This window comes from Delphinus delphis, chromosome 21 (genome assembly GCF_949987515.2).
Source record: "Delphinus delphis chromosome 21, mDelDel1.2, whole genome shotgun sequence".
In the NCBI taxonomy this organism is placed as follows: Eukaryota; Metazoa; Chordata; class Mammalia; order Artiodactyla; family Delphinidae; genus Delphinus; species Delphinus delphis.
Window position 1 is genome coordinate 5223987 of NC_082703.1, and position 23790 is coordinate 5247776.

At 33.6% G+C, this 23790-nt stretch overlaps 1 protein-coding gene across 6 annotated transcripts in view; it reads right to left on the reverse strand.

The window, feature by feature from the left end:
* LOC132417749 (disintegrin and metalloproteinase domain-containing protein 5-like) overlaps window positions 1–23790 on the reverse strand; it is a 143994-nt gene that overhangs the window by 110749 nt on the left and 9455 nt on the right. For all 6 annotated transcript variants that reach the window (XM_060001526.1, XM_060001525.1, XM_060001520.2 and 3 more), the window contains 6 exons: window positions 23453–23529; window positions 22462–22636; window positions 21502–21567; window positions 6694–6765; window positions 6304–6467; window positions 5820–5901 (listed from right to left, as the gene is read on the reverse strand). In XM_060001526.1, coding sequence (XP_059857509.1) covers window positions 5820–5901; window positions 6304–6467; window positions 6694–6765; window positions 21502–21567; window positions 22462–22636; window positions 23453–23529 — 636 coding nt within the window. The remainder of the gene's footprint in view (window positions 1–5819; window positions 5902–6303; window positions 6468–6693; window positions 6766–21501; window positions 21568–22461; window positions 22637–23452; window positions 23530–23790) is intronic.

Sequence of the window (23790 nt, forward strand, 5' to 3'; positions counted from 1 at the left end):
TTGTAGTGACATGGATGGACCTAGAGATTGTCATACTAAGTGAAGTAAGTCAGACACAGAAAGACAAATATCATATGATATCGCTTATATGTGGAATCTAAAAAAATGGTAAAAATTAACTTGTTTATAAAACAGAAAGAGAGTCACAGATGTAGAAAAGAAACTTATGGTTACCAAGCAGGAAACGGGGGTGTGACAAACTGGGAATATGTGCTTGGCATATACACACTACTATATATAGAATATATAACTAATAAGAACCTACTGTATAACACAGGGAACTCTACTCAATACTCTGTAATGACCTATATGGGAATAGAATCTAAAAAAGAGTGGATATATGTATACGTGTAGCTGATTCACATTGCTGTACAGCAGAAACACAAGACTGTAAATCAACTATACTCCAATAAAAATTAATTTTTAAAAAAAGAGAAAGATCTTGAATAACCTAATTCTACTGTTCAAGGAAGTAGAAGAAAGAACAAATCAAGCCCAGAATTAGCAAAAGCAAAACCATAGTAAAGATTAGCACAGAAATAACTGAGATAGAGAATAGGGAATCAATTTTAAAAATTTTAAATTAACAATTTTTTCTTTGAAAAGATAAACAAAATTGACAAAACTTTAGCTAAAGAGAACTCAAGTAAATAAAATTATAAATGCAAGAGGAGAATTACAGCTTATAATACAAAATTACAAGTAATCATAAGAAACTACTATGATCAAACACCAACAAACTGGATAACCCAGAAGAAACGGGTAACTTCTTAGAAACATACAATCTACCAATACTGAATCCTGTATAACTCGAAAATCTGAACAGACCACTAATGAGTTGAATCAGTAAGCAAACGCCCCCCAAAAAAAGAAAAGCCCAGGACCAAACTGTTTCACTGGTTAATTCTACCAAACATTTAATGAATAATTAATGCTAATCCTTCTCAAAATCTTCCAAAAAATTGAAGATGACATAACACCCCCAAACTCATTTTAAGAGTCTATTACTGCCCTAATACCAGAGCCAGATAAGGACACTACAAGGAAAGAAAACTATAGGCCAATATCCTTAATGAATACAAATGCAAAAATTATCAACAAACTACTAGCAAACCAAATTCAAGCATGTTAAAAGGATCATATACCAAGGTCAAGTGGGATGCATCCCAGCAATGCAAAAATGGTTCAACATATAAAAATAAATGAATATGAGGCACCACATGAATAGAATGAAAGAAGAGAATCATATGATCATCTCAACAGATGCCAAAAAAGCATCTGACAAATTTCAACATTCCTTCATGATAAACATTGGGAATAGAAGGAATGTACCTCAACATAATAAAGATCATATACAACAAACCTATGGCTAACATCATACTCAAAGGTGAAAGGTAAATCTTTTCCTCTAAGATAAAGATCAAGACAAGGGTGCCCACTCTCACCATTCTTATTCAACATAGTTAGCCAGAGCAACCAGGAAAGAAAAGGGTATAAAAGGCAACCAAATCAGAAAGGAAGAAGTAAAATTATTTCTGTTTGCTGATGACATAATCTTTTATGGAGAAAATCCTAAAGACTTCACAAAAAAACTATTAGAATAAACAAATTCAATAAAGTTTCACAATACAATACCAACGTACAAACTGATATATTGTGTTTTGATATATTAACAATGAATTAACAGAATAACACGAAATAAATCAATCCCATTTACAACAGCAATAAAACAACAAAATGATTTGCACAAAGAAAACTATAAGACTGTGATGAAAGAAAGTGAAAAAGAGGGAATTATCTGGTGGTCCAGTGGTTAGGACTCTGTGCTTCCACTACAGGGGGCCTGGGTTCGATCCCTGGTCAGGAAACTAAGATCCCATGAGCCGTGAGGGAAAGAAAGAAAGAAAGAAAATAAGGAAGGAAGGAAAGGAGAAAGAAAGAAAAGAAAGAAAGGAAGGAAGGAAGGAAGGAAGGAAGGAAGGGAAAAGGACACAAATAAATGGAAAGATATCCCACGGACTGGAAAAATTAATATTGTTAAAATATGCATATTACCCAAAGCCATCTATAGATTCAATGCAATCCCTCTCAAAATTCTAATGACATTTTTTCATAAAAATACAGAAAACAATCTTAAAATTTGTATGAAACCACAAAAGACTCCAAGTGGCCAAAGCAATCCTGAGAAAGAAAAACAAAGCTGGAAGCATCGCAGTTCCTGTTTTCAACCTATATTAAAAGGCTATAGTAATCAAAAAGTATGGTCCTGGCATAAAAGCAAGTGTCCGGAAAACTGGATATTCACACGTAAATAATGAACTGGACTCTTGTATTACACTATTCACAAAAATTAACTCAACATGGGCTAAACACCTATAGGTAAGAAGTGAAATCATAAAATTCTTGGAAGAAAACAGTGAAAAATCTTCTTGACATTGGTCTTGGCAATGATTTTATAACTATGACAACAAAACCACAAACAAAGGCAAAAATAAACAAGTGGGACTACAGCAATATAAGGGTTCTGCACAGCAAAAGAACTGATCAAAATGAAAAGGCAACTACAGAATGGGAGAAAATATTTACAAACTATATATATGATAAGAGGTTAATATCCAAAGTATATTAAGAAGTCATATAACTCACTAGCAAGAACTAAATTATCTTATTAAGAAATGGTCAGAGGACCTATTTCTCCAAAGAGGATATTCAAGTGGCCAACAGGTACATGAAAAGATGCTCAACATCACTAATCATCAGAGAAATGCAAATCAAAACCACAAGTGAGATCACCTCACACCTGTTAGAATGGCTATCATCAAAAAGATAGGAGATAACAAATGCTGGCAAGGATGTGGAGAGACTGGAACCCATGTGCACTGTTGGTGGGAATGTAAATCAGTACAACCACTATAGAAAACAGTGTGGAGTTTCCTGAAAAAAATTAAATATAGAACTATCATATGAATCAGCAATTCCACTTCTAAGTATATATCTGAGGAAATGAAATCACTGTCTCAAATAGGTCTTTGCACCCCATGTTCACTGCAGATTATTCACAACAGCCAAGATATGGAAACAACCTAAGTGTCCACTGACTAATGAGCAGATAATTTGTGAGATGTGTGTGTTTAATAATCATGTATATATGAATATTATTCAGTCATAAAAAAAAGAAGGAAATCCTGTCATTTGACACAACATGGATGAAGTCAGAGGGCATTACTCTAAGTGAAATAAGTCAGACAGAGAAAGACAAATACTACATGATCTCAGTAGGTGGAATCTAAAACAACCGAACTCATAGAAACAGAGAACAGATTGGTGGTTGCCAGGGCGAGAGTTGGGGGTGGGAATGAGTGAAAGTGGTCAAATGGTACAAATTTCTAACCTGGGGATACAATGTAACTATAGTTAACAATACTGTATTGAATATTTGAAAGCTGCTAAAAGAGTAGGTCTTAAAGTGTCTCAACACACACACAAATGGTAACCATGTGAGATGACGGATTATCAAATATATACATATATATATAACCTTATTGTGGCAATCATTCTGCAATATATACATATATCAAATCATTACACTGTACACCTTAAACTTACACAATGTTATATATCAGTTGTATCTCAGTAAAACTGGAAAAAAGAGTGGGTCTTGTAAAAAATAATAAACAGAAACCTCAATTAGAGTCGGGCTACCAGAAGGGGAACTCTCACAGCCTGGAGGATAGCAGAACCCAACAGGAAAAAGAAAGACTTCTCTTCTCCTTTCCTGGCAAGGACTCAGCCAATAAAAAGCCATGGACACTTTGTTTACTATAGCTCCCTTCAACTTTCTTTTTCCCCTTTATAAAAGTGTTGTTTCCCTTGCCATGAGAGGATCTGCACCTGGCTAAACATGGTTGCAGACCCCAAATCATAATTCTCTGCTGATTCTGAGTAAACCCATCATTTCTGGAGAAATCTGGCAGTCTATTTGTTTTAGATCAACAATCTCATAATGTAAGTTCAGCAAGGTTACTGGATATTTACAAAAATATATAAAAACTGGCCATATACTGATATACACTAGCAGTGAGAAACTGGAAGATGAACTTAAATGATCAAGACCAGTTGCAATAGCATCAGAGCATATAAAATACCTAAGAATAATTTTAGCAGTATATGTATTAAACCTCCACAGAGAATTTTTAAAAGACCTGAATTAACGGAGAGATAAATCATGTTGGTGGACTGGAAGATCCAACATTATTAAGATATCAATTCTCCCCTAATTGATTCATAAATTACACACCATCCCAATCAAAACCTAAGTAAGCTTTTGTGTATGTGTAGAACTAGACAACCTGATTCTAAAATCTATAAGAAAATGCAAAGTTATATATAGACATACATAGTATTGACAAAGCACAAAGTTGGATAGCTTTAACTACCTGATTTCAAAATATTTAACAAAGCTACCATATTCAAGGAATTGATTCTTAACCTAAAAAGAAAATTTTACAATATTATGATTGGTGTCTATCATTTTAAAATTTAATCTTCATACTCTTTGTTGTTGGAATAAACAAAAAATGTATTTTTATATTGATAGTTGTATTTTAATTTTATACTGGCTTTTTATATATTTTTCCTTTACAAATTTTTATTACAAAAATTCCAATCAAACTTAAAGTCTGAAGAATGGCACCAGGAAAACACATACTAACCACTTATATTCAATAATTCCTATCATCTGCTTTATTTTCTTCACACACACATGATCTAAACATTAGTTCTCAGCAAAGAAACATTGTTTTCAGGAGGATTCACAATAGTGACAAAGACCTGGACAATTGCTGACAGTCTTTCCTGAGGCTTTGGCTGAAAGAGGACCAACAGCAAGGATTGAGAATAAAACAAATTCCTAGGGAATATCTGATTCTTCTTTAGCCATGGTGACAAATAACCCCTAGAAATGGTTTTAGATTTATCTAATCAATCAATATGTCTTTTATACTAATGGTAGCAAGTACACACCAGTACAGATTTTAATTCTGTCTAATCTATCAATGACAATTTGAATCACTGTACATGCTACTAAAAGTCAACTAAATATACAAATGGGTCAGTATAAAAATCATAGTGTAGCCTTATTTTTCTGAAACACTGTCAAGTTCGCTCCCCTTGCTACATTTTATATAGCTTGTTGTAAAAAGAACATAACTGTAGAAAAAGGTCATTCCCACTTTCCAGAAAACAGTAGATTATGAATATTTGATGGCTGTTCCTTCCTACAACAGTCTGCTCCTCACAAACATAATAAAGAATTGAATGCAATAATAAAAGTTACCTTGAAACAATAATACAATGAACGTCACTTAACAAAAAGTACATGAATGTATACCAATTATTAATTTTGAGGAAAATACTGATTTTATTTTTTTGATATTTATTTTTTATTTGATATTTATTTAATATTTTGATATTTATTTTTATTTATTTTTATTTATTTTGAGGAAAATGTTTAATAATTAAAATCACACTGATTATATAATAACTACTGATGCAAGCATACCACTGCTCAAAACAATTAAACAGACTTACAAAGGCCAAATGTTTTTTAAAACAATATGAAATTATGATCAGTTGACTTTAAAAATATTCTGATTTTTAAAGCAAATATATACAGTTTAATTTTTATACTCTTAATTAGTAATAAAAATACTATTAAAGGAAGAATAAACTAAGTAATATATATATATTCTTGCTTTAAAATATTTAGGAAATTTTGAAACATGAAAATAATGAGAGCAAATTTGATAGTAATTACATACCAAAGCAACTCCTCCAGCAAAATTCTTATCACATATTTTTGCAGGATGTGTGGCTCCTATAAAAGTAGGACTTTTCTGGAAGCTAAAAAAATAACAATTTTCCTCATAATTACATTTCAGTGGTATTATTAATGATAATCAGATCAGACACAAGAATGTAGAGATAATAGGTAGTAAAAGTTTACTAGCCAAGAGACATCAAAAAATTGTATCACTCATAATTAACCTCCTTTAGTTATTTCAAAACTTTTATGTAATTTTACTTCTTTCAGGTAATTTTATGTCATTTGATAAAAGATTTTAAGTCTTACCTCACATTAGCTACTTGAGGACAAAGAGGTTAACCTACATTTTCTTCCCATCCCATGGTGTCTACCAAATTTACAGAACTCAGTATACATTAAGTAAATGCTTGTTTTTCATAATTAACATATAAAATCACTTTGGGTTATTTCTTTATACAAATATGAAATACTATACTCACGCAAATAAGTATGCAGTATGATGAGGTTGGGAGAGAAATTCGGTTTTCCATTCTAAAAATTTATATAATATATGATTAGGATGTCTTGTAGTAGAAATTTTGTTTTTGTTTGACCAAATCTCTATGGAAGATATTCTAACAGTCAGTTTTAACTGGGTAAGCATCTAAATGGAGAAAATAAATAAAATTTTAAAAATAAATTTGAACATTATATTAAATTTTTGTAAAGGTATATTTAAGACATTTAATTCAATATTTTTAAAATTTTTTTTTAATTCAATATTTTGAATGTGGAAACTCTTCAACAGCACAGCAAAATACTATATATATCAATACATATTACCTATACTCTTACAGAATATATTTAAAAAGTAGTTTTAAAATACTTACAGTGTTAACAAAGCCAATGATCTGAATAACCTTCTGTGTTACAATTTTTACATCAGAGCCCATGTAATCAAACTGAAAAAGATAAATTATTATTAAAAAATAGTGGATACCATTAATATACCACACAGCCTTTATATCTATAATATGCTATATACTAAACTAGCCAGAGGGCTACATTCCAACTGAAATCCAGGAAATGCATATCTACATTTGTATGTGTAAATGTATAAATAATAATTTATTTAAGTAAATTAATTAAATGTATAACTTTATCTATATGAGATAAATAAAAATATTTGATAACATTTAAAATATTTAAATGTTTAATGCACTTGTAGCATTATTTATAAAAATTGAATCATAAATTTTTTAAATGTTATTTCAAAATATACTTATTTCTAAAATAATACATATAATCACAAACCAAAAAATATATGCATAAAGAGGGAAAAATCTTTAATAAAAGGTTCACTGTTGAAGTGATCATGGATACTGTGTTAGGTTACATCCTCTGATATCACCACGTTAACTCATGTTACTCATGCTTCTTAATTCCAATAAGCTCTTTCTATTTCTAACTGCTTAAAAATGCCAGGACAATATTAAAAAACAATGGTGATATCAGGAATGTGAGCTTTGCTCCTGAGTTTTCACTGGAAAATCTCAAATATTTCACCATTAAGTGGTGTTCAGTTTAAGATGAGTATTCTAGATCATGTTGAGAAACACCTACTTATAAATCTTCCTACTTATAAAACTTTTGTTAAAAATGAAGTTGAATTTTTATCCAAAGCCTTTTTGAAGCATACCCAAAATGATAATGACTTTTGTCTTTTGACCTACTGATGGAATACATTTCATTAATACTTTACTTAATATTAAACCATCATTATACTGTTTGATCAAAACATTACATTCTATGAATATACTATCAAAATTAATATAATATTTTGTTTAGAAGTTTGTAGATTTCAGAACGATGGGCCTGTTGGTCATATGTGCATGCATGCATCCTTTGTCATAACTGAGCAAATGAGTGTTGCTTACTAAATATTAAAGCACTACCTAAAATTAAGTTGCTTGTTTTTTCTACATCCTAGAATTGTATTAGCTTATGAATTATATCTTCCTGAAACATTTTTTAAAACTCTCCTTTAAAACTATCTATACTTAACACTGACAACTGACCCATTCAAATTCTTTTTATTTCCAGTTTTTTGAAATATAATTGACATATAAGATTGCGTTAACTTTAAAGTGTACAATGAGATGATTTCATTTAAATTCTTATCTCCAATGGAGAAATCATGAAATTTGCATTTGTTTGTTTGTTTTAATCTCCCCCAAGGACACAGTTACACCATCTTAACCCTTTTCACACCATAACTTGTTTTCTTCCTTTTTGCTTAATTACACTTTCTACCTACTTATTTGCCTTTTCAACAGTTTGTGAATTTACTTATCCATTTTAATGTTTCCGTTTATCATCAACTTAACAAATATCAAGTATTTTTCCTTATTTTTCTAATATCAACTTATTTGAAGAATATGAATTTCCTCTCTGCTTAGTTTTTATACTATCCTCTGCAACAGGTATTATCTGTATTTACCAATATTCAGTTCTCTTCTAACTCAGGAACCCTTCTTTTAAAGGTAGGCATGGGCAGGTGATTCACTTTGGCCAATGCAATGAGGGCAAAAGTGATGCATGCCATTCCTGAGAAGTATTTCCTTATTGTAGCTCACGTCTCTCTGGTCTGCACTTCTATCGGTTTGGCAATTGGAAAAGAAACTATCAATCTAGAAGTGCCAAAAAATCTAAGCATTCTCTAGTGCTGAGCCAACACATGGAAGACTGCTGCCCTGGAGAGTCAGCCAGGAGCATGGTTGGCATTGATTGAATCAATGAAACTTAAACTGTGTTTCGCCACTAAGATTTGGGGAGTGTTTCTTATGAGAGCATAACCTAGCCTCTTCTGATTAATACACATCCACCTAATTTTTAAAACACTATATACAATTCATTAATTTCTAAATAGCTAAAGACTATAGTTTTCCTTTTCTGCCTTGAAAAATTACTCATAATTGTATTTAATTTTTTAATTTTATTATTTTTGCCTTATCTCTTTTTATTCTTTTTTTTAATATACTGTGATAAAGCTCTGGCAAAATGTTTTTTTAAAATAAATTTATTTATTTTCTTTTTGGCTGCGTTGGGTCTTCGCTGCTGTGCATGGGCTTTCTCTGGTTGCGGCGAGCAGGGGCTACTCTTTGTTGCGGTGTGTGGGCTTCTCATTGCAGTGGCCTCTCTTGTTGTGGAGCACAGGCTCTAAGTGCACGGGCTTCAGTAGTTGTGGCACGTGGGCTCAGTAGGTGTGGCTTGCAGGCTCTAGAGCACAGGCTTGGTAGTTGTGGCACACGTGCTTAGTTGCTCTGCGGTATGTGGGATCTTCCCGGGTCAGGGCTCAAACCCATGTCCCCTGCATTGGCAGGTGGATTCTTAACCACTGCGCCACTAGGGAAGCCCCTGGCAAATTGGTTTCTGCTTTTACAAAACTATTGGTGTTTTCCTTGTGACCTATAGATGACTACATTTGCATGTATTTTCTATATATATCTATAGACATTTGAATGTATGTGGTACCCATTCATAAGATACAAAGGTCAATAAGTGTTTAGTAAAACAAGCTGATAAATAATTTGATCTTTATATGTTAACACTTATTTTCTATCTGTTAAAGGCTAACAGAAATGATTGAATGTACTCCAGTATAGTTTTGGTTTCTGTTAAATTCTTCTGATCACTTCCAAAGGTTTTCTTTTTATACTTTCAACATAATTCACTTAGCACTAAATGCTTATTATTAGAAATTCATCTTTAACTTGAACTGTAACATTCAATATAAAATACTTCTTTAATTCTTCTATCTACATTTTTTTTACCCTGAACTTTACCTATTAGTAATATCATCCTGATTTTCTTTTTTGTTTTGTTTTGTTTTTTTTGCGGTATGCGGGCCTCTCACTGTTGTGGCCCCTCCCGTTGTGGAGCACAGGCTCCAGACGCGCAGGCTCAGCGGCCATGGCTCACGGGCCCAGCCACTCCGCGGCATGTGGGATCTTCCCGGACCAGGGCACGAACCCGCGTCCCCTGCATCGGCAGGCGGACTCTCAACCACTGTGCCACCAGGGAAGCCCCTGATTTTCTTTTTTTATGGTAAATCTTGCACATTTTTGCTGGTCTTTTAAGAAACGTTTTATACCTAACAGTGTCATTTTATGTTAAGCTGTGTCATAAATGTCATCTAATTTGAGATCCTTTGCACATTTTAATGGGAATATTTAATCCATTCCATTATTGTAATCAATGAAGCTGACTTACAGTTTTCTATTTTTCCTATTCATGTCTTCATGGTATTTCCTTTTGATTTTTGCTATGTTATAAGAGAACATTTGGAGGGGGGAGGTTCTATATTTCAAGGTTATATCTTCAGGATTTTATATTCAGATATGTTTAAACATTGTGCAACAAGTTTCTCCATTTTTATCAACTGGACTCACCTATATAAAAAGGCCTTAACCCCTTATGAGGTGAAAATCAAAAATTTTGAGGATTCATCAGGGTTCAACTCTTTTTTCCTAAATGCATATTAACTCTTACTAGGACGAGGCTGAATATGGTTATATAAATAAGGCACTACTACATCCTGCCAACTGACTGAATGCATACACTGCCTTTCTCTTTCTTTCTGACTTAGTGATAAAGTTGGTATATATAATTGTTTTGAAGTGTGTGTTTTTTAGTGCTACCCAACTCTTAAATTTTTAGATCAAATTTATTGAGGTATAATATATATACAATTAAATTCCCCCATTTTAAGGATTCATTAATTTTGAAAAATAGCACTTACTTTATATTCTGAAAAAATTCAACCTTCAGAAAATATAAAATTCAAAGACATGGAAAACCACCAAACCAAAATGCCAGACAGAAATACAAGAAAAAAGAAACAATGGAGATACAGAGCAGCCAGAAAACAAAAGCAGCATTATGAAGACCTCATTTATCAATAATCTCCCTAAATGTAAATGGACTGAATTTACCAACCAAAAGACACAGAGTGGCTGAATGGATTAAGAAACAAGACCCAATAATATGCTGCTTCCAGAAGATACATCTTAGCTCTGAAGACAAACACAGGCTCAAAGTGAAGGGATGGAAGAGGACACTCCAATGGCAGCCAAAAGAAAATGAGTGTAGCCATACACATAACAGACAAAATAGACTTCAAACCAAAAAGAGTAACAAGAGACAAAAATGGACAGTATATAATGATAAAAGGAACAATTCATCAAGAACACATAACAGTTATTTAATATGTATGTACCAAACATAGGAGAACCAAAATATATAAAGCAATTATTAACAGACCTAAAGGAAACAGTGGCCTTAAATGAAACATTAGACAAGATGGATTTGATAGATTTGTACAGAACATTCCATCTAAATGCATCAGAATACACATTCTTCTCAAGTGCACATGGAACTTTCTCAAGGACAGACCGTATGTTGAGAAACAAAACAAGTCTCAATAAATGTAAGAAAATTAAAATCATATCAAGCATCTATCCCAACCACAATGTTATGAAACAAGAAATCAACTACAAGAAGAAAGCTCTGAAAATCACAAATGTGTGTAGACTAAACACCATTCTTTGAACAACTATTGGATCAAAGAAAAAATCAAAGGAGAAGTCAAAAATTACCTGAAGACAAATGAAAATGCCACATATCAAAATCTGTGGGATGCGGTACTAAAAGGAAAGTTTATATCAACACCAGATTACCTCAAGAAATTAAGAAAAATCTCAAAGAACCAACCTAACGCATATCTAAAGTAACTAGAAAAAGAAGAAAAAGTGAAGCAAAAAGTCAGTAGACAAAAAAGGAATTAATAAAGATCAGAGCAAAAATAAATGAAAGAGACTAATAAAACAATAGAGAAGATAGATGAAACTAAGAGCTGGTTCTTGGAAAAAAGAAAAACCTTTAGCTAGACTAAGAAAAAAGAGAGAAACTCAGAGAAAATCAGAAACAAAAGAAGAGAAGTTACAACAGATACCTTAGAAATACAAGGATTATGAGAGAATACAATGAACTGCTATATGCCAAGAACTTTAACAACATACAAGTGGATAAATTCTCAGAATTATACAACATTTCAAGACTGAACCATGAAGAAATAGAAAATCTGAATAAACTAATCACTAGTAAGGAGATTGAATCAGTAACTTTAAAAATCTCCCAAAAAACAAAAGTCCATGGTGAAATGGCCACATAGGTGAATTCTACCAGTCAAAGAAGCTTTAGTATCAATCTTTTCAAACTGTTCCCAAAAAATTAAGGAGGAAGAAATGCTTCTTAACTTATTTTACAAGGCCAACCTTACCCTTTTACCAAAATTAGAGAAGTACAACACACAAAAAAGTACATTAAAGCCTAATATCTCTGATGAACATAGATGCAAAAATCCTCAACAAAACATTAGTAAACCAAATACAACAACACGTTAAAAGGATCATACACCATGATTAAGTGAGATTTATTCCAGGGACACAAAAATGGTTCAACATCCAGAAACCAATTAGCATGATACACCACATTAACAAACTGAAGAATAAAAACCATACGATCATTTCGATAGATGCAGAAAAAGCTTCTGACAACATTTAACATCCGTATGATAAAAACTATCAGTAAAATGTATATAATAAAGGCCGTATATGACAAACCCACAGCAAACACCATACTCAATGCTGAAGAATAGAATGCTATCCCTCCAGGATCGAGAACAAGACAAAGATGCCCACTATCACACTCTTATTCCACACAGTTTGCAGAAGAGCAATCAGGCAAGAAAAAGAAATAAAAGGCATCCAAATCAGAAAGAAGAAGTAAAACTGACCTATTTGCAGATGGCATAGTTTTACATATAGAAAATCTGAAAGACCCCACCAAAACCTGTTATAACTATTCAATAAAGTTGCAAGGTACACAATCATTATACAGGAATCTATAGTCTTTCTATGCAGTAACAATGAACTAGCAGAAAGAGAAATTAAGAAAACAGCCACATTTACTTACTTAAAAAAAAGAGAAGATACAGATTTGAAAGGCTCCCATGGCCCTCATGGAGTATGATGGATGGATGAGCCCAGCAGTCTCAATGAGTTACTCATCAGGAAAAGGAAGCCTCTCCTCCCAGATTCTTGTGTGCACTGGGACTGAGAGAAAAAGCGGTGACTTCATAAGAGCCTGAGCAAGACCTACCTGCTGGTCTTGGAGCATTTCCTGGGGAGGTGGGGGATGGCTTTGGCTCACTTCAGTGACATGGACACTGGTGAGAGAGGTACCTGGGAGTACTCATTGGGGTGAGCTCTCCTGGAAGCGGCCATTTGACAGCAAGACCTGGCCCCACCCAATGGCCTGTAGGCTCAAGTGCTGGGATGCCTCAGGCCCAACAACCAACAGAGCAGAAACACAGCCCACCCATCAGCAAACAGGCTTCCTAAAGTAGTGTTGAGCCCAAAGCTGCTCTAAACACACCCCTTGACATGTCCATGCCCACCAGAGGGAAAAGACCCAGCTCCACACACCTGCAGGCAGGAACCAGGCCCTCCCACAAGGAAGCCTGCACAAGCCTCTTAGAACAGCCTCACCCACCAGGGAGTAGACCCCAGAAGGAAGCGGAACTACAATCCTGTAGGCTCTGGAACAGAGACCACAAACACATAAAGTCAGACAAAATGGGATGGCAGAGGAATATGTTCCAGACAAAGGAACAAGATAAAACCCCAGAAAAACAACTAAGTGAAGTGGAGATAGGCAATCTACCTGAAAAAATAATTCAGAGTAATGATAGTAAAGATGATACAAGATTTCAAAAAAGAATGGAGGCACAGAATGAGAAGATACAAGAAATGTTTAAGAAAGATCAAGAAGATCTAAAGAAGAGAGTTGAACAATACAATAATTGAAAAGAAAAATACACTAGAAGGAATCAATAGCAAGATAAAAGACGCAGAAGAACAGATAAGTGAGCTGGAAGACAGAATGGTGGAAATCACTGCCACAAAACAGAATAAAGAAAAAAAGAATGAAAAGAAATGAGGACAGTCTAAGAGACCTCTGGGACAACATTAAACAAACCAGCATTCGCATTATAGGGGTCCCAGAAGGAGAAAAGAGAGAAAGGTCCTGAGAAAATATTCAAAGAGATAAGAGCCAAAAACTTCCCTAATATGGAAAAGAAGTCACCCAAGTCCAGGAAGGGCAGAGCGTCCCATACAGGACAAAACCAAGGAGGAACATGCTGAGACACATATTAATCAAACTGACAAAAATTAAAGACAAAGAGAAAATCTTAAAAGCAGCAAAGGAAAAGCAACAAAAAACATACAAAGGAATCACCATAAAATTATCAACTGATTTTTCAGCAGAAACTCTGCAGGCCAGAAGGGCATAGCACAATGTATTTAAAGTGATGAAAGGGAAAAACCTATAACCAAGAATACTCTACCCAGCAAGGCTCTCATTCAGACTTGACAGAGAAATCAACAGCTTTACAGACAAGCAAAAGAATTCAGCACCACCAAACCAGTTTTACAACAAATGCTAAAGGAAAAACTCTAGGCGGAAAAGAAAAGGCAACAACTAGAAAAAAGAAAACAAATGGGAAAGCTCACCTGTAAAGGCAAACATGTAGCATAGTCAAGATATCATCCACACAAAAATATGATATCCAAACAAGCAATCATGAGAAGAGGAGAATACAAATTCAGGATATTGGAAATGCATTTGAAATTAAGTCAACCAACTTAAAACAAACTTTTATATATATAGACCACTGTATCAAAACCTCATGGAAACCATAAACCAAAAAACTACATTAGATATACACACAAAAAATAAAAAGGAATCCAAACCCAACACTAAACATAGTCATCAAATCACAAGAAAAGAGAACAAAACAGAAAAGGAAGAAAAACAGCTTACAAAAAAATCCAAAACAATTTTTAAAATGGCAATAAAAACATACATATTGGTAATTATCTTAAATGTAAATGAATTAAATGCTCCAACCAAAAGACATAGACTGGCTGAACAGATACAAAAACAAGACCCATGTATATGCTGTTTACAAGAGACTCACTTCAGATCTAGAAACCTGTACAGAATGAAAGTGAGGGGATGGAGAAAGGTACTCCGTGCAGATGGAAATCAAAAGGAAGCTGCAATAGCAATACTCATATCAGACAAAATAGACTTTAAAATGAAGACTGTTATAGGAGACAAAGAGGGACACTACATAATGATCAAGGGATCAATCCAAGAGAAAGATATAACAATTGTACATATATATATGTGCACACAACACAGGAGCACCTCAATATATAAGGCAAATGTTAAAAGATATAAAAGGAGAAATTGATAGTAACACAATAATAGTGGGGGACTTTAACACCCCAGTTACATCAATGGAGAGATCATCCAGACACAAAAATAAATGAGGAAACACAGCCCTTAAGTGACACATTAGATCAGGTGGACTTAATTGATATCTATACAGTGTTCCATCGAAAAGCAGCAAATACACATTCTTCTCAAGTGCACATGGAACATTCTTGAGGACAGGTCACATCTTGGGCCATAAGGCAAGCCTCAGTAAATTTAAGAAAACTGAAATCATATCAAACATCTTTTCTGAATACAACACTATGAGATTAGAAATCAACTACAAGAAAAAAACTGCAAAAACCACAAACACGTGGAGGCTAAACAATATGTTACTAGACAACCAATGGTTCGTTGAAGAAATCAAAGATGAAATCAAAAAATACCTAGAGACAAATGAAAACGAAAACACGATGATCCAAAACCTATGGGACAGAGCAAAAGCAGTTCTAAGAGACATATTTATAGCAATACTATCTTCCCTCAGGGAACAAGAAAAATCTCAAATAAACAACCTAACTTTATACCTAAAGCAACTAGAGAAAGAAGAACAAACAAAACCCAAAGTTAATAGGAGGAAAGAAATCACAAAGATCAAGGCAGAAATAAATGAAATAGAAACAAAGAAAACAATAAAAGATCAATGAAATTAAAAGCTGGTTCTTTGAAAAGATAAACAAAATTGATAAAGCTTTAGCCATACTCATGAGGAAAAAAAGGAGAGGGCTCAAATCAATAAAATTAGAAATGAAAAAGGAGAAGTTACAAATGACAACACAGAAATACAAAGGATCATAACAGACTACTAAAAGAAAGTATATATCACTATAATGGACAAGGTACCACCTTCTAAGACTGAAGCAGGAAGAAATAGAAAACATGAACAGACCAATCACAAGTACCAAAATTGAAACTGTAATTTAAAAACTCCCAACAGACAAAAGTCCAGGACTAGATGGCTTCACAGGAGAATTCTATCAAACATTTAGAGAAGAGTTAACACCTATCCTTCTGAAAATATTCCCAAAAAATTGCAAAGGGATGAACACTCTGAAACTCATTCCATGAGGCCATCATCACCAAAATCAGACAAAGATACCACAAAAAAAGAAAATTACAGGCCAATATCACTGATGAACATAGATGCAAAAATCCTCAACAAAACACTAGCAAACCAAATCCAACAATACATTAAAAAGATCATACACCATGGTCAAATGGGATTTATCTCGGGGATGTAAGGATTCTTCAATATCCACAAATCAATGTTATATACCACATCAACAAAGTGAAAATAAAAAACATATGATCATCTCAATAGAGGCAGAGAAAGCTTTTGACAAAATTCAACACCAATTTATGATCAAAAACCCTCCAGAAAGTGGGCATAGAGGGAACATACCTCAACATAATAAAGGCCATATATGACAGATCCACAGCAAACACAATTCTCAACAGTGAAAAACTGAAAGCATTTCCTTTAAGACCAGGAACAAGGCAAGGATGTCCACTCTTGCCATTTATATTCAACATAGTTGCTAGCCATGGGAATCAGAGAAGAAAAAGAAACGAAAAGGAATCATAACTGGAAAAGAAGAAGTAAAACTGTCACTGTTTCCAGATGACATGATACTATACATAGAATATCCTAATGATGCTAACAGAATACTAATACAGCTCATCAATGAATGTGGTAAAGTTGCAGGATAAAAAACTAATACACAGAAATCTACTGCATTACCATACACTAATAACAAAAGATCAGAAAGAGAAGCTAAGGAAACAATCCCATTTACCATCTCATTAAAAAGAAAATACCTAGGTATAAAACTACCTAAAAAGGCAAAAGACCTGTAGTCTGAAAACTATAAGATGCTGAAGAACGAAATCAAAGATGACACAAACAGATGGAATCATATACCATGTTCTTGGATTGGAAGAATCAATATTGTCAAAATGACTATACTACCCAAGGCAATCTACATATTTAATGCAATCTCTATCAAATTACCAATGGCATTTTCGGCATATCTAGAACAAAAAATCTTAAAATGTGTATGGAAACACAAAAAACCCTGAATAGTCAAATCAATACTGAGAAACAAAAATGGAGCTAGAGGAATCAGGCACCCTGACTTCATACTATGCTACAAAGCTATACTAATCAAAAGAGTATGGTACTGGCACAAAAATAGAAACATTGATCAATGGAACAGGATAGGAAGCCCAGAAATAAACCCACACACCTATGGTCAATTAATTTACAACAAAGAAGGCAAGAATACACAACGGAGAAAAGACAGCCTCTTCAATAAGTGGTGCTGGGAAACGTGGACAGCCATGTGTAAAAGAATGAAATAAGAACACTCTCTAACACCATACAGCAAAATAAACTCAAAATGGATTAAAGACCTAAAATGTAAGAGGAAAACACAGGCAGAACACTCTTTGACATAAATGGCAGCAAGATCTTTTTTGATCCACTTCCTAGAGTAATGAAAATAAAAACAAAAATAAACAACTGGGACCTAATTAAACTTAAAAGCTTTTGTGTAGCAAAGGAAACTATCAACAAAATGAAGACAGCCCACAGAATGGGAGGAAATTTTTGCAAATGATGTGACCGACAAGAGATTAATCTCCAAAATATACAAACACTTCACACAGCTCAATATCAAAACAATAAACAACATAATCAAAAATGGGCAGAAGATCTAAATAGACATTTCTCCAAAGAAGACATACGGATGGCCAAAAGGTACATGAAAAGATGGTCAACATCGCTAATTATTAGAGAAATGTAAATCAAAACTACAATGAGGTATCACCTCACACCGGTCAGAATGGCCATCATCAAAAGGTCTACAAACAATAAATGCTGAAGAGGGTGTAGAGAAAAGGGAACCCTCCTACATCGCTGGTGGGAATGTAAATTGGTGCAGCCACTATGGAGAACATATGGAGGTTCCTTAAAAAACTAAAAAGAGAGCTAACATCTGATCCAGCAATCCCACTCCTCGGCGTATATATCCAGAGAAAACCATAATTCAAAAAGATACATGCACCACAATGTTCACTGCAGCACTATTTACAATTGTCAAGACATGGAAGCAACCTAAATGTCCATCAACAGATAAATGGATAAAGATGATGTGGTACATATATACAATGCAATATTACTCAGCCATAAAGAGAATGAAATAATGCCCTTTGCAGCAACATGGATAGACGAAGAAATTGTTATTCTAAGTGAAGTCAGACAGAGAAACACAAATATATGATAACACACATATGTGGAATCTAAAAAAAATGGTACCAATGAACTTATTTAGAAAACAGAACCAGAATCATAGACTTAGAAAACAAACTTATGGTTACCAAAAGGGAAAGGTAGGGAGGGATAAATTAGGAGTTTGGAATTAACATACACACACTACTATATATAAAGTAGATAATCAACAAGGACCTACTGTATAGCACAGGGAGTTATATTCAGTATCTTGTAATAACCTATATAGGAAAAGAATCTGGAAACGAACAGATATATGTATATGTATAACTGAATCACTTGGCTATACACCTGAAACTAACACAACATTGTAAATTAACTATATTTCAGTATAAAATAAAAAAAAAATTTAAACAGAAGATACAAATAACTAAAATTAGAAATGAAATGAGGACATTACAACTGATACCACAAAAATAAAAAGGATTATAAGAGACTACTATGAATAATTATATGCTAACTAATTGGATAACATAAAAAACATAAATTCCTAGAAATCTAACCTACCAAGACTGAAATATACAAAAATATTAAAGATATTACTAGATCAATAATGAGTAAGTAATGAAAATGAATCAGTAATCAAAAACCACATAATAAAGTAAAATCCTGGACCAGGTAGATTCACTAAAAAATTCTATCAAACATTTAAAAAAGAAAGATCCCAAAGAAATATTTACACATTCATGTTCCTTGCATCATTATTCACAATAGCCAAAAGGTGAAGAAACTTAAAGGTCCATTAACAGGTGACTGGATAAAGAAAATATTGTATAGGTACACAGTGGGATATTATGCAGCCTTAAAAAAGAAGGGCATGCTGTCACATGCTACAACATGGATAAAACTTTAGGACATTATGCTAAGAAAACATAATACTCTGTACTCCTTCATTAGAAAACAATTCAAGAAATAGGTGATTTCACACTGGTGGGCTATTTCAAGGAAAGGCACTAGGAGAACTTCTTTTGCAAGCTCCCTACTGGGCTTCACAAAGGTCGCAGTTAATCCTCATACCTGCCACTGGTAACCACATAGCAACGTATATTTTGTTTAAAAGAAGTTGTTCAGGGGCTTCCCTGGTGGCACAGTGGTTGAGAGTCGGCCTGCTGATGCAGGGGACACGGGTTCGTGCCCCGGTCTGGGAGGATCCCGCATGCCACGGAGTGGCTGGACCCGTGAGCCATGGCCGCTGAGCCTGTGCATCCGGAGCCTGTGCTCCGTGACAGGAGAGGCCACGGCAGTGAGAGGCCCGCGAACCGCAAAAAAAAAAAAAAAAAAAAAAGTTGTTGAAACCTTTTAAACTGTATTTCTATGCCTTTGAAATCTTAGTAAAGAACATTTTCTGTGTGAGGAAAAACAGGTGGTTAAAAAGTAATCCTGTAAAACGAAAAAAAAAAGAGAAGAGAAAAGAAAGAAGACTACAAAGGTTTTAAGATACTGTATCAATAAAAGGCCACCAGATTAGATAAAAAGGGTCTGAGATTGATAAAAGTCCAAAAACATCTCTGGGCTACCAACCAAATAAATAAATGGTTATTGGTTTAGGCCACTAAATTTTGGAGTGGTATGCTACACAGTAAGAGATAACTTACACTTATCTTAAAGTCTACTTTGATATTAATCTAGCTAAACAGGATTTTAGAATATTTTTATGGTATATTTTTTATAATCTTTTACTTTCATGACATGTTTTTGACGTCAGTTGTAAGCAGAGCGAGTATGTACGTGTGTGTGTCTTACATCACACTCTGTCTTTGCTTTTAATTAAACTTTATCTTTGGATTTTAACTGCTGTACTTAGTCCCTCTGCATCTAATATAATTACTTACATATCTGAGTTGAAATATTTTATCTTAATTAGCTTTTAATTTGTTCCACATTTATGAAACAAAAGTTTAATGTACGTTTTTCTTTCCCTTTATTGCTTTCCTTTTGTTGATTATGCTTAAAATTCTGCTTTCCTACTTCTAATTGCCTTGTAATTTTGTAAGAATGTGATTTTAGTGTATGTGTTGACTTTGTACTGGGTCAGCTTAGCCACACTAAAAAACCTATCAACTCTTTAATGAGTCATACACTTCAATTTTTGTCACCTCTGCCAAGAGTTAGCTCAGCTTCCCTGCCTCATATTCACCTCTTCAGAACCAATGACTTCCTTATGGGAAAAAATATCTTTATTTTATAACTTATATCTTAAAACTTTAATATCTCAAAATTTTGTGGGTCTAATCTATGAGTTTTTGTTTTGCTAACCCTTGTACATGGTGGCTAAGTCTCTTATGGATTTTGAGCTCATATACGGCTGACATGAATCTGCAGGAATCCTGCTTGAAGTTGCATTCCTCCAGAGAGAAATACTACTCGCTTCCATCAGCTGCCCTCAGATCTACCAACCTGGGACAAATGTAGCCTCATAGCTTAGAATCTACTAATTGCCCATGCTGTATAAATTCAAAACCCAAACCTATACAAGACCTGAAGTACAGTCATGCATCCTCAATATGAGAATTTTGTTCATTTTCTGTCATTTCATTTACCTTGAACTTAGGAGAACAAAACATAACTTGTTTCCCTAGAACTTAGCTAGAACAAAACATATAACTTGCTTTCTCCCTTTGCTTAGAAGGAGTGGCATATTTGTTTTGTAGACTACCCTTCCAATTAGGCTGAGGCAATTAGATATTATTGTATGTAGGGGTAGGGTTTGGAGGAGTTCTAATCTATGCTTCCATTGAGGATGTAGTCCTTTTGAAAACAAGAAAAATAGCTGGCAAGCTTCAGAAAATGATAGTTCACTTTACAAAAGCAGTTAGAGAGCCCAGAATACAAAATAAATGAATTAACAAAAACTTGGTGTATTCATAATTTTTAAGCATTCATTGCAAAAGCAAAATAAACTCTTATCAAAAAATGGTTTTAAAATTTTTATTATATCCTTGAAATCAGATTAAAGACGATTGTTAAATCATTTAAAAATAACAATGCAAAAAAAAGAACCTACCAGATTTTTATCCACAACAATATACATATCAAGATATTGGGGAAATAACTTGAAATAGCCAGGTGTCTGAAAAACATACAACATGAGTCTTGAGAAATTTCCAAAAATTTGCCTTCTATTGAAATTATGTTCAGAGATAAACTGAGAGACGAGTTGATATTGATTAAATATTAAGGTGATTTTCAACTACAAAATTTATGTACTATTCAGAAAATTCCAGTCCAAAGCATGCTGTGATTAATAAGAATTTTCAATGAGACTCCAAGCTATACAAGAACCCAGGTATATTTCGATTTTTGCAGTAGCTGAAATTAGAAATATTAAGTTTCCTTTCCTTAGCCTTGTGATAATTTTTCATAGTAATCTTCCATGTGCGCAGATTTTCTGCCACCAATTATTAGAAACTACTTTTGACAAACAATGTAGTTTAGAAAAATGTTACTAAAGTTTACAATCATAGGCAGTTCACTAGAGCCAGGAAAGTTATTTATGGCAGCTTACAGGTCTTTGTGGAGGAAGAATTCATCAGTTTGCTTTACATGTACCTTATGTAAGCCACTGATACTATTCATTTCTGAATTCTCACATTAACAAAGACTCATTTAGAAATCTAGATCACATATTATTTTCACCTAAATTACCAGAATAATTGAGGAAAAGGAATAATTTACATTAATTATCCAAATGCCCACACAAGAAAATTAGTTTTTTGCTTTATTTAATCTTATATTCACATATGTTTCCAAGGTTAATTACCTAAGTTTTTGCTAAACTTTCATCTAATAACAAGCATAACAAAGAACTTAATTTCTTTCTCCATCCATTTGAAAAGTCATGTAGAGCCATCATGAAAAAGTAAAACAAATTTAAAATTTGCATATCACCAAATTTTGCTCTGAAAGTATTTTTCATTTCATAAAATTATACTGAAAAATTTAAAATTAAACAGTCCACACTTACTTCTGAACTTTTTCTGACTTGATACTGTGAGCTATCATAGATATAAGTGTCATTTTCCCATAACAGAGGAATATTAGTTATATCATTTTTTTCTTCATGAATCATGTGCATGAATCCTGATACAGCTTCCATTGGTTCAATTCCATATGAGATGTTTTTAAACTGCAATATTCCCCTGAATGTTAAAATAATCAAAACAAATCTGATATGATTCTACTGAAACTATGAGAAATGTTGATGTTGGCCAAAAATTTTTTTACATTTAAAGTCACTTTATTTTTCTACTTATCTCTTTATTCTTTGAGGTGTTGCTCCAGAACTGGACCAGTAATAACACAGGATATGAATGGCTTTTTATTACAAATATTCTAATAAAAGTATTTTGATTATCTTAAAGAAAGAAGGTCAGTGGCACGCATCCATGTGCTAAAGGGGTTAAGACCTCTACCTAGGGTGTTGATTTTCTAAGCCAACCTTTAGGAGCCATAGACACTCTTTTCCTTGGTCTTAGGTCCCTTTCTTCTCTTTGAAATCTCTACCTCTCCTCTGACACTTCACGTCTTAAATCATTTATCTGTGTGGCTGAGTTAAAGGTGCTATGCGCCTAAGAATGACTATGAGCAGAGCCAAAGTACCTGTCAGACTCAGGCATTCCACACTGTCAACCATTCTAGGAAATTAAGACACGAGTTAAAACATAAAGAATTTGGGAAAACTAGATTAGTATGGAGAGACCCAATCAGCACCTCCCACACTCAAGATTGCTCAAAGCCTCAAGCAGCATATCCTGTTAGAATCAACAAGTAGCCTCCCATCTGGAATGGATGCTGCCAGGGTGACACACTTTATTTTATCAGTAATTCTGGTTCACGCCTTTGGGAATTGAAATAACAAAGGTGACTGTAAAACTAGAAAAGATACATAAAGGATCAACTTATAGACTAGCAAGATCTAGTACTGGCAAATGGAATGCCTTTAAACAGGCTACAACCTGAGTCCTGAACAAATGTTGAGTGATACAAGAGAATTTGGAAAACCTGCAACATATCCATGATAATTGCAATCCATCTGAAAAAAATACACAGAGAAAAACAAATGGATAAGTTCTTTTTGAAATGGACATCCCAGATATCTCACTTATACTTTTTACTTTCACTACCTTAGTACTTTAATATGAGTGGCCATTACCCAATGAAGTTGTGCCAGGTAGAAATAAGAACTAGTCCACATTATTCGATTTCAGTGAATGTGTAAAATAATATTCTAAACTTTCATAATATTTGTATTTTTAAAGAAAATCCAGAATAAGAAATCTGTAACAAAATACCT